This window comes from Perca fluviatilis, chromosome 9 (assembly GCF_010015445.1).
Source record: "Perca fluviatilis chromosome 9, GENO_Pfluv_1.0, whole genome shotgun sequence".
NCBI classification, from domain to species: Eukaryota; Metazoa; Chordata; class Actinopteri; order Perciformes; family Percidae; genus Perca; species Perca fluviatilis.
Genome location: NC_053120.1, coordinates 30,799,716 through 30,811,803, shown reverse-complemented (window position 1 = coordinate 30,811,803; position 12,088 = coordinate 30,799,716). Strand labels below are relative to the sequence as shown.

The following is a 12,088-nucleotide window of genomic DNA, read 5'->3' as shown; positions in this document are numbered from 1 at the left end:
AGGTTGGATGGAGAGCGTTTGTGAACAGCAGTTTTCAGTTCTTTCCACAGATTCTCGATTGGATTCAGGTCTGGACTTTGACTTGGCCATTCTAACACCTGGATATGTTTATTTGTGAACCATTCCATTGTAGATTTTGCTTTATGTTTTGGATCATTGTCTTGTTGGAAGACAAATCTCCGTCCCAGTCTCAGGTCTTTTGCAGACTCCATCAGGTTTTCTTCCAGAATGGTCCTGTATTTGGCTCCATCCATCTTCCCATCAATTTTAACCATCTTCCCTGTCCCTGCTGAAGAAAAGCAGGCCCCAAACCATGATGCTGCCACCACCATGTTTGACAGTGGGGATGGTGTGTTCAGGGTGATGAGCTGTGTTGCTTTTACGCCAAACATAACGTTTTGCATTGTTGCCAAAATGTTCGATTTTGGTTTCATCTGACCACAGCACCTTCTTCCACATGTTTGGTGTGTCTCCCAGGTGGCTTTTGGCAAACTTTAAACGACACCTTTTATGGATAGCTTTAAGAAATGGCTTTCTTCTTGCCACTCTTCCATAAAGGCCAGATTTGTGCAGTATACGACTGATTGTTGTCCTATGGACAGAGTCTCCCACCTCAGCTGTAGATCTCTGCAGTTCATCCAGAGTGATCATGGGCCTCTTGGCTGCATCTCTGATCAGTCTTCTCATTGTATGAGCTGAAAGTTTAGAGGGACGGCCGGGTCTTCGTAGATTTGTAGTGGTCTGATACTCCTTCCATTTCAATATTATCGCTTGCACAGTGCTCCTTGGGATGTTTAAAGCTTGGGAAATCTTTTTGTATCCAAATCCGGCTTTAAACTTCTCCACAACAGTATCTCGGACCTGCCTGGTGTGTTCCTTGTTCTTCATGATGCTCTCTGCGCTTTACACGGACCTCTGAGACTATCACAGAGCAGGTGCATTTATACGGAGACTTGATTACACACAGCTGGATTCTATTTATCATCATTAGTCATTTAGGTCAACATTGGATCATTCAGAGATCCTCACTGAACTTCTGGAGAGAGTTTGCTGCACTGAAAGTAAAGGGGCTGAATAATTTTGCACGCCCACTTTTTCAGTTTTTTATTTGTTAAAAAAGTTTGAAATAGCCAATGAATTTCGTTCCACTTCATAATTGGGACCCACCTGTTGTTGATTCGTCACAAAAAATTACAGTTTTATATCTTTATGTTTGAGGCCTGAAATGTGGCAAAAGGTCGAAACGTTCAAGGGGGCCGAATACTTTCGCAAGGCACTGTATTTTGTAACAAATACATCCTCACATACATATGCGTTGTTAACTCGAGTACCAGTAGTTTCTATCTGTAGATTCTTTATGGTTGACATGTCAGTTGACTCTGTAGTGCCTGCAACATTACTGGGCTTAAGTTGAAGCATTAACCTGTAGTTTTGGCTGCCCAGCCAACAACTTTAGCTGTGTTTAAAATACCTGTGTCTCTATCTCTGTATCTCACAATTTTTCCTGTTTTAGACTGACATCAGTTTTTTTCCTCTGTACCAGTATGTGTCTCTGGATTGTCATTTGATTGTTGCTTTGTTCATTCTGCATCCTAGTGGTCACAGTGTGCTCCATTTGCCCTAATTCATGCAGTGTCTCAGTTACAGTTTCTTCTGTGCTTTACATGTTTTTGTCGACAATCTCCTGTCCTTACTTAATGTCTATTTCATTTTCTGTATCAACCTTTGTGACATCTCAATCATTGTTTTCGAGATAATGTACCTTTACAGGGTGAGGTCATATTAAGAGAGTTCCTCTCAGGTGTTTTTGCTGCCAAGAGTATGGACATCTTGCTAGTATGTAGAAGAGTCAGAAGATGTGGGAAAGACAACTGCTGTGTTGAGGAGTGCAAAGAAAAAGAAGAGCAAGCAAAGTGCCTGCACTGTGAGGGAAATCACCATGCAGGGTCAGCACAGTGTCTAAAGAAAATAAACCAAATGAAAGTAAATGAGGTAAGAAAAAAGAAGAATCAGAATCAGGAAAGGTTTATTGCCACTTTAAGTTACACTTAGGAGGAATTTGCCTTGCTGATTTGGTGCATACATAAACAAACAAACAAACATATTAAACATTAATATAAAAATAAACAATAAATACAGAAACAATATATACAAAATAGCCGTTCAGGAAAAGGAGGTTGGGAGGTTGAGTGCAGGATGTGCAAAACATATATAGTATGTGCAATCAGCAGGTGTATAGTCCAGGATGGAGGTTAATGCAAAGTGTTGTGACTAGCGGTGGGGTTATGAGTCAAAGAGAAACAAATAAATGGTGCAAGAGGAACTGGAACAGGAAATAGATGCAGCCAATCAAAGAATCTGCATGTACAAAAGAGGGTTTTTGGCATTTATTTCCATCGTAATAAATTGTGCTGTTGAGATACAGACACTGATAGGAGATTTTTGAACAATGTTGACATACCGGGTGAAGACTCAGATACTAGACTGAGGGAGGTATTTGCACAAACTCAGACAATTGGGTCTGGGTATGGCCAATGTCAATAGTGGGATCATGTTGGGTTCTCACTGTTAATTAAACCAACTGGAATAAGGTGCCACAGTAAAAGACTAGTTCCAGAAGGGGGCAGCAATGCAACATTACGGATATCGGCTTCCGTAAATCTCCAAAGAGAAAAAAAAAAAAAAAAAGTACAACGTGAACCGGAAGTGTTTCTGTCTTATATATATATATATATATGTCGGTCTTGACTGATTTTGACTATTTCGTCGTTAGTTTGTAGTTCAACAATGCAGGTAATGTTATTTTTTTTGTGCCATTTACAGTATGATATTTTGTTACATTATTCACAGGTATTTTCATTGACGTTGTCATGACATTGTGCATATGGTGCTTCTGATTTACTTATTTGTAGAGCCAGCAGTAACGTTAGTTTACTAGCTAGCTAAATAAGGTAGGTCAAAAGCTAAGTTAGCTAGCTAACTAGGTTAGTTCGTATTCAGGTTAACGTTAGCTAATTTACCGTAGCTAACTGTTACAATGGGTCAATCTTAATGTAACGTTAAAGTTAAACTAAAATTAATTTAAAAACTTGTTATTTCCCCCAGACTGTCGTTAGGATTGTTTGATGTGTTTGGTGTGCATTTGGCGTTTTTGTTTATCACATAGAGCTTTTCTCTTTTATCTCCCATAGCAACGAGAAGAGAAGCAGTTAGAAGCGGCGGTGGAGTCTCTCATTTCTCGGGTAGCACACGTCAAAAACGCTCTTCACAGTTTCATTTATAAGTTGGAAAATGAATACGAGCGATTAACATGGTAAGTAAAGCATTTTTCCAAAGAGTTGCTAATATATTCAGTTTGTACCGTTGAAATCGTTGTATCCGCTCTAAATACAAGTATGTAGCTACCATTTTCTGTTAAAGTTAGCTATAATAAGCACTGCTTTCCTCAAAAAACAATGTATGGACTAATACAAAAATAATCACTCTCAATCATCACTTATGCCCATGAAAAGTGTGTGACTGTGCCTGTATCTACAGAGACCCTGCCTCTGTTTGTATTATAATTTTTCTTTTAGTTTTTTCGCTGTGAGGACATTTCTGGACGGTAACAAACAGTTGAAATATAGCTAGCTACCTGTGAAAACCCAATGTAATGCTCCCATACTACTGTGCAAGGTTCTTCCTCTCAATATCTTTATTGGAATTTTTTTTGTGATGTGTGTTTGTGTCATACAGGCCCTCTGTTTTGGACAACTTCGCACTTCTCTCTGGTCAGCTAAACACTATCAATAAACTGCTCAAGAATGAGAAGACACCATCTTTTCGCAACCAGGTTATAATACCACTGCTTCTGTCTCCAGACAGAGATGAGGATTTAGCAGTGAGTATCAAAGCCACCAACTAACGTTTCTGCTTCTTTGATGTTAAAGCAATCTCTCTGACTCATTTACGGCCTCTGATTGTTCCCCCACAGAAACTCACAGAGCAGCGTGTCCCAGTGTTCAGCCATGAGATTGTACCAGACTACTTGCGGACCAAGCCTGATCCAGAGGTGGAGGAGCAGGAGAAACAACTGAGTGCAGAGGCGGCACGAATTGGTCCAGAGGTGGCACAGGTCAGGGATACCCCTTTTACACCAATGGCTCAATCAGGGTTACACCCAGGTTGACTGTGTGTTTGAATGGGTTAACGCTCCTCGATGTACTTGGCTTCGCAACCCAGGTCGTCAGGTGGGTTTGATCAGGGTAGACTAGGGTCGATTTCCATGTGCATAGCGCACGACCTGGGTCACTAACAGCCGGGGCGGGACAAGTTTTCACCCTAACTAGGATTATTTCCGGCAGCTTCAACAACAGCAGAGCGCAGTGGTTGAATTCGTTTCCAAACAGTCCGCTGACTGTGATGTTCACTAGTCTGCCTTTTGCAGAGCGGTAGCTGAGTTTTACAGGCAAAACTGCCTGTAAAAACCCAGTGTTAGAATGTAAACGTATGAAAGTAAGTTAGTTAATTGTCTCTGCACAGCCGCTCTTACTCCCTTTCTTTGGCACGAGAAACCAGTCTGCAGACTGCAGTTTAGTGCATGAATCTTTTTTTTTTAAATGTGTCATGAAGCCAAAAGCAAAGTCCAACTTTACTTTTAATGAAATCAAACAAAGAGAAATGTCAAAAATCAATACTAGAGTAACCTACTTCCTTGTCCAGCTGTTGGAATAAATATGCAGAGCTGAGAAATCACTCTGCACAAAATCACCTGAGAAGTGTTTGATGATTATTTATTTGTGCTTTAGAACTTGATCACTGCGAAACAATCATAAAGTAAGCTTTTATTTATTAGCTACAAAACATTAGCTCTGCTGGTATACAGCTAGACTGGAGTTTGTGATGTTAGCTGTTCACTGAATACGATGTGAAAGCCTCGCCCATTTCTAGCACTTAAGGAAATTGTTATGCATTTTTCCCAGGTTGACCCAGGGGGTCTCTGAATTGTCATGACCAGAGGCCCGTTCCAGAAAGCAGGTTTAGTGAAAACTCTGAGTTGGTTAACCCTGAGATGAAGGAAACTCTGGGTTTTCCATTTCAGAAAGAGAGGTAACTTTACCCCGGAGTCCGTTACTATGGTAACGGAGCCTGTGAACCTAACCTGGTTGGGAGCAGGTTTTCTTCAAGAAACCTCGAGTTTCTCTCAGTCTCCTCCCTCTCAGAGGGAGGAGAAACTCATTTCCTCATTCATTCATTCAGTCTGTATCAGGCGCATTTTAATGCAGTTTGTTATCTGCATGAATTAAAAAACGTATTGGTTTATGTTAGGCAGATTATAAAACGTATTTGTTTATGTTAGGCAGATTATAAAACGTATTGGTTTATGTTAGGCAGACTATAAAACGTATTGGTTTATGTTAGGCAGATTATAAAATGTATTGGTTTATGTTAGGCAGACTATAAAACGTATTGGTTTATGTTAGGCAGATTCTAAAATGTTTTTTTTCTCAAACATGTCATGTCCTTTTGTCGACGATCCCGTTGATGAAAAAGCTGTATTAATTCACAGAGAGTTTACGTCGGGAGATGATATTGAGTCCCGACTATAGATGTATTTTCATTTCCACATAACCGATTTGAGAGGTATTTTTTATCACAGTCCATCAGATATATGTAGATACCTTATCCGTCCTCATATCACTAACCTCAACCATCGTGGACATGCTTTAACATCCAAGCAGATTCTTTGTGCCGCATTACGTTTTTTCAAACGGCAGTTTTCTTTATAACACTGTAGCGGATCACACTGTAATAGTAAAGCCACTGTAGAGCCGTCAGAAAAGTGTGACTCGCTCTGAAACGTTTTTTAAACGTGTTCTCTGGACACAAACCAGTGAGAGCCATTAAAAAGAAATACATGATTATACATTATAGTTTTGTTAATGATCATGGTTGCAGCCTCAGAATGGGATTATTAGGCTATAGTTTACTTTTTCGCCCGCAGGATTGCACCTAAATGAAATTATAGGTGTAATACAATTCCAGTTTTCACCAGTAATATTATAAGTTAACTGTGATTTAAATATGAAATTAATACACTGTTAATGCATACACATTGACTCGAGCAGCAATTTTCTCCCACACCAATTTTCTCTCTTTTGCAGCAGCAGCCGCTGTCTTGCTTTTTTTAACGATGCATGTTCAAACGTTAAAACTCGCTGTTTGTGCGCATGAGTATTTCCGCCAACCCATTTGTTTGTGGTTGTTACCATGGTGAATCGTAGAATCATGGCTCCATTCATACTGCCTTTTGTGCACGCGTGTAACCCTGAGTGAACATACTCCGAGTTGATTGAACCAACTCAAATCAGCTGTTCTGGAACCGAAAACTCAGTTTCCCATCTCAGGGTAAATCAACTCAGACATCAGGGTCAGACTCAGAGTTTGTTAAACCTCCTTCCTGGAACGGGCCTCAGGTATATACCCATCTAGACTGGCTTGGTTTGAATTTCCAAAAGGAGGGTTGAACCCTGATCAGACAACCCTAGCCCAACCCTAGTAGGTGGTGTTAAAGAGGTATTAGTTATCGTGTGGACTGAGTTGATCAATGCTGTCTGACTCATACGCAAAAATAGTAAGTCATTTTTATAGTGGAATTTCCAGAAACACTATGTTGTGGTAAGATGAGACAAGGGGAAAAACTTGGGTAACATTAGGTTACTCCTAGGTCACAGGTCAGGGGACAAGAAGATCTATTCAACCCTACTACTACCCTAACACCTAACCTGTCCTGTGTTCAAGTATGAATTGATGTGCCTCTCTAGAGATTGAGGGAGTTCAGGCTGCTTCATGATAAGGGAATATTATGTTTCAGGACTGTCTCCTTTTGAAGGTTGACTGAACGGTTGGTAAAAGAGACACACACACAAACACACACACACACACACACACACACACACACACACACACACACACACACACACACACACACACACACACACACACACACACACACACACACACACACACACAGCGAGGTAGGGCGCAGAACAGAGAGGCAAAGTGTAGCACAGGAACGTTCTGGAATTGGTTGTGCCTTGAAAAGGTCAGCAGCAACAAGGTCAAAGTTGGAACAATTTGAACTTAGCGCAATGCACGGTGGCAATTCCGATCTCTCCCCATAGGAAAACAATGGAACGGCTAGTGCAGAGCATGTGTAGGTGCACGAACATGCGTCGCGACAGGACGCACGTGGCTGGAAACGACACGCCATGGTGACGTCATTTTATGGCGGGCGCCGGGAACACCGCGGCTACCATAAACCTAGCTTTATGACGACAGCAATATCTTTGCATAACCTAAATTTGACAGCTTTACCAGGAGATATATGCCTCTTGGAAATACACAGACACTTAGGGTTTCACGACATGAAACTACACTGTGGTTAAACTGTTTTGCTAATCCTAATTCTCCTCAATCGAGATTTCATTTTGTTGTGGTAAAATGTAGAACAGTCATTTGCCTTACATTGCTTACAGCTGTGGCTAGATATTGCATTGTTTAACCCCATCGTCCTGGTTATATTTTTATCAACAGAAACAGATCCAGACGTTGAATAAATTGTGTTCCAATCTGCTAGAGAAACTTAACAATCCTCGTGATGACAGAGATGCAGAAAGTGCAGGTATGTTGCAATTTCACTCTCCAGGTAATTTATCTCAAATGTATTTATACATTTTAAATATGTTGACACAAGTTTTTTTCTTTCTCCCAGCAATACGGCAGAACAAACCATCTTTCAACCCTGCTGATACTAACGCATTGGTTGGAGCTGTTGCATTTGGAAAGGGGCTTTCCAAATGTAGGCCTCCAGGTCCAGTGGCCCCTGGACATCCAGGGCAAGGGCCCATGATGAGTGGAGGTCCAACCTTACAGCAGGTCACTATTGGTGGTGGTTCAAGCCAGCAAGCAGGTATGGGTGGACATGTGGCTCCACAACAGCAAGGGCAGCCAGGTAGGAGACCTGGAGAGCTGGGTTAGTATTTCACCTGACTACTTTGAGTGTTTGTTGTTCGTGTTTTATTCTTTTGTACTGATGTTAAGCCATTGCTGTTCTTCAGCTTCCTGTCTTTGTGTGTAATTGTGAGAATATTTGTATTAATAATGAATGCTTTAATGCTCTATCTTAGGATGTGGTTGAGTTTGAGGTGGACAGGGTCTTTACATTAAATGTCTATGTACAGTATTTATTTATTACAGTGTGAAGGTTAAATGATAAATTATATAATGATTTCATGATATTTTGATACCCTTCCACACAACATAATTTAAACAGTTATTGGCCAGTAAAAGCTTAATGAATAGATCTAACAAATGAATTTTTTTTTATGATGAGCAGGGTCAGGGCAAATGTTTATGTGACTTTCTTTATAAAGTGGTGATGCTGTTTAAAACTATCTGACTTGACCTCCGCTTTTTGTCACGCTCGTCCACTTCCAGGTGAGACAGAAATTCATCTTGAATAAGCCTAATATTTCAAGGGAACTATTTAATAAGTAATAAATACCCTTGATATGTGCTGAACTCTGTAGATTTCTGAGTGCACATGTAACCGAGCATTAAAGCAACGGTTGGTAACTTTCATAAAAAATAAGGCTTTGACCACAGTTTATGACACTTCGTTAGAGATTCCTCAGCTCTGAATGGTTGTGAATCTTTGGTAGAAACTTAATTTTTTATTTTTAAAGTTACCTACTGAACCTTTAATTCTCTCCCTTTTTTTCTTCCTCAGGAAAAATGCCAAGCAGCATCAAGACAAACATCAAATCTGCATCCGGTTCAATGCATCCTTACAACCGATGAGCTCCTTTCTTACTTGTTAAGCCAACATTTGTTACATTTCGGTGACTCACCTATAGCAATGACAGCAATTTTAATACACACCTTTTGTAATCTTATATAAACCCATTATTTTCATAGAATGGACCAACTTATGAAAGTTATCACTCTGTTCTCTCTTAATCTGTTTCACCGACACTCTTAGTGTAAAATGATCTCAAACATAAAATGTTAATACGACATTTTTAATTTTTGATACATCATCTGAGCCTCAGTGTTTAAGCCACTTGATGGCAGTATGTCATCATTTATGGGTTTATAATAGCTTGTACTTGGAACTGAAGTCACCCTTTTTTAATAAAAGATCTCTTAAAAGAACTTCTTGGTTGCGTAATGAATACATTTAAATCATTATTTTTTTTATTCTGTTTGTGTACTTGAGTAAAGTAATTATTCTGCACATTTTCAAATTTTTAAATCTTGAATAAGTAAACTGTGTTGCCATGTTTTGCCAGTAGCTTATTTTGTACAATCAGGTGTCGTTTACACAGCTCCATATTGTCAAAACTGTAACTGTGTTGTAATTAAACATCACTAGTGTTACATGTCTAGACATGGATGGGGCTTCCACCCATCAAATGACCATCCCAACATTTCAGACACGCACCATGATCTGATGTCCGTCCAGTATTTCTGCTGGTTTCTTCTTCTCTTTGCCCATTTTGCTGCAGTACCAAAGGTGAGAATAATGAGGGTGGACGCTGCTCTGTGTGGCCTGATAATGTCAAAGTGTTTAAAGTGGCAAATGAGGAAGTATCGGTGCTGACGTGTGAGGGGGGCCTCTCTCCACGCTGGCTCTCTCTGTCCACTCCAATCCCTGTCCTGCTGCACAGCACAGTGACCATGCTGCTGTCACAGCATGTGGGCACATGGCTGACCTACATACACCCTCTGTCCCCAAACAGGCAGATGTCTTGCTGTGTCAGCCACCATGGTCAGATGCTCTGGTGAGACAGCTCAAAGCTGCACAAGGTCACACTTGTGTCCACAGATGAGGTCTAAATTATAAAACAAAGACCTAACAGACAACATCCTGCAAACCTCTGGAAATGGAGGTTGAACTGAGTTTTTTGCCAAACTAAAGTAAAAGGATTGTCATTATTCCATATAAAATAACCTTACAGAGATGTGAGTGAGTTGGTTATCCTTCAATATAATCATGCCTTTATTTTTTTATGTGGCATTGCTGTGGTAATAGAATCATAATGAAATTTAACATATATGATGTTCCCTTGGTTTCAAGTCTCTACAAGTTGATTTTCACAATGTATTAAAATGCATGGGAACTAGTGGCCACTCTTGAGTATAAAAATGGTTTGCCTTTATCACACAACCTCCTAAAAATTGTAAATATCTGCTTTTCTTGCTATGATAAATCAAAATGTCTGCTGTGAAACTTTTTTTCTATCAGTGTTGAGTGAGAAATCTCAAGACAGGATGCAGTTGTAGAAATATTACAGTGAGAGAAGTGCATGTATATCCTTTTTTATGTATCATGTATTTTAGAGCAAGTTGTTAGTAGGCTGAAATTGTTATTCATTAAAATTGTGTTTTTTTCCCCATTGGTGTGGTAGCTGTAGCATTTCACAGCCATTCTGAGGTAATTTTGACCGACAAAAAAAAAAACTTACGGTCCACTTTCTAGCTTTTTCTGCCGCTTTCAAATGTATTTTACAGTTGCTGATTAAGAATGTACTATTTGCAAGGACTAGAATCAACTTCCACGGTAAACAAATATTGTTACATGATATTATGCTATGAGATCAGATACTTCTACAGAACTAGAAAACTGGTAAAAACCAAACTGCAGTGACTGCACTCCTGCTAGCCAAGGCTAGCTGGTGAGATAGCCTTAGCTTAAGCTAATTTACCCACTTTTTCCTGAATTGAAAAAAATCTATTTGGATGCTTCAACACCTCAGTGATGTCATACCACATAAATAAGACTGTGGCTAAATCTTAAATCATCAACACCCACCTAAACAAGGCCTGCTAAAAGATAATGTGCCTAGCTTAACAGTAAATCCTGTCTCTACACCCTCTCTAGTGGAATTCCCATTTCACATAGTTAAGATACCTTTAAATAACATTAATATAATTTATTTAAATACAAATTTATAAATATAATTCATTTATTAGGTTGTACATTTAATATTTTTTAATAGGCATTTTCTGTGCCATTTTAGATTGTTAATAAAGTGCAGTAAATGTTTCTTTTACGTTTTATGTAAGGTCTTTGATAATTTATAGTCCGCTTAAAAAGGGCTAAAATAAGGTTAACTTATATAGGCCTGTCTGTTACATAGTTTGACTGAGAGTCTTCAGACTTTCAAACGCTTCACTGTCCCTGTTGTTAGTGCTCTCTGCATTTAAAGACACTGAAGTCACAGACCATCAGGGGTCAGCATTGTTTCACTGTTGGGAGGCACCAACCTGCCACAGGCTCATTCTGTAAAAACAGATTTCTGTCTTGGGTTTTGCCCATTGATTTAAATATTAATTTGTAAATCCGTAAAACAAGATTTTGTTTGTGTTAGAGAGGGATGGTATAGTCACACCCAGTGCATTCAGTCTGACTCTAAACCATGCTGTACATACTGAATAATGGGAAAACTCAATGTGACAGCTGCCTCCTAAATTACAATATACAGTATATAGCAGGGTACACAGAGCAGGGGGAACTGGACAGTTTTCTTACGAGACGTAAATCCATCTTGACAACATAATCAGTATTGTTATCTTATAAAAATACAGGATTTCCCACTAAAGAACAGATACAGTGCAGTGACCAAATGTGTCAAATTACTTCATGTCCAAAAATGCAGGGAAACCATTTAAGAAGATAAAAACACAGACACAAACTCAAAACAAATTAGCTCACAGCTACATGAGAATCGATGATCAATGAATGGTCATGCTTTTGTTGTTAGATGTGAGTGCAGTAATTATTGCAACAGCAGTTTATCTGAATGTCCTTAATCATCAGCACAAAATATTTTTGTTTCATGTTTTGGAGAGATAACTTTCTAATTTCTTTAATAAGAGTATCTCCTGGCACAGTCTTAAAGGTTTAAATGAAGAATACAATAAGGTCCACATCTTGCTCATTATGGAAGCTTTAGTCAAATATAAAGAACCACTTTACAGCCTTAAACTCCCACACCCCAAATTCTTACATTTACTGCAGATTCTAATTCAAATGTTCCACAGT

At 39.3% G+C, this 12,088-nt stretch overlaps 1 protein-coding gene across 2 annotated transcripts; it reads left to right on the top strand.

Moving 5' to 3' along the window:
* The first annotated feature begins 2,688 nt into the window (after positions 1 to 2,688).
* On the top strand, positions 2,689 to 9,195 carry med8 (mediator complex subunit 8). 2 transcript variants are annotated; one of them, XM_039812377.1, is made up of 7 exons: positions 2,689 to 2,793; positions 3,192 to 3,313; positions 3,736 to 3,880; positions 3,974 to 4,114; positions 7,576 to 7,663; positions 7,754 to 7,993; positions 8,771 to 9,195. In XM_039812377.1, exons 1-7 carry the CDS (start codon positions 2,788 to 2,790, stop codon positions 8,839 to 8,841), a joined length of 813 nt encoding a protein of 270 aa, XP_039668311.1. In that variant the 5' UTR covers positions 2,689 to 2,787; the 3' UTR covers positions 8,842 to 9,195. The 2 variants fall into 2 exon arrangements, with proteins under 2 accessions (XP_039668311.1, XP_039668310.1); XM_039812376.1 differs by having other exon boundaries at positions 7,754 to 8,014.
* Positions 9,196 to 12,088: the final 2,893 nt, after the last annotated feature.

Excerpts from the sequence above, each read along its gene's own strand:
- med8 (XM_039812376.1), top strand. Across the intron at positions 3,881-3,973 it reads ACAGAGATGAGGATTTAGCA|AAACTCACAGAGCAGCGTGT; the intron begins GTGAGTATCAAA and ends GTTCCCCCACAG. Across the intron at positions 4,115-7,575 it reads TTGGTCCAGAGGTGGCACAG|AAACAGATCCAGACGTTGAA; the intron begins GTCAGGGATACC and ends TTTTATCAACAG.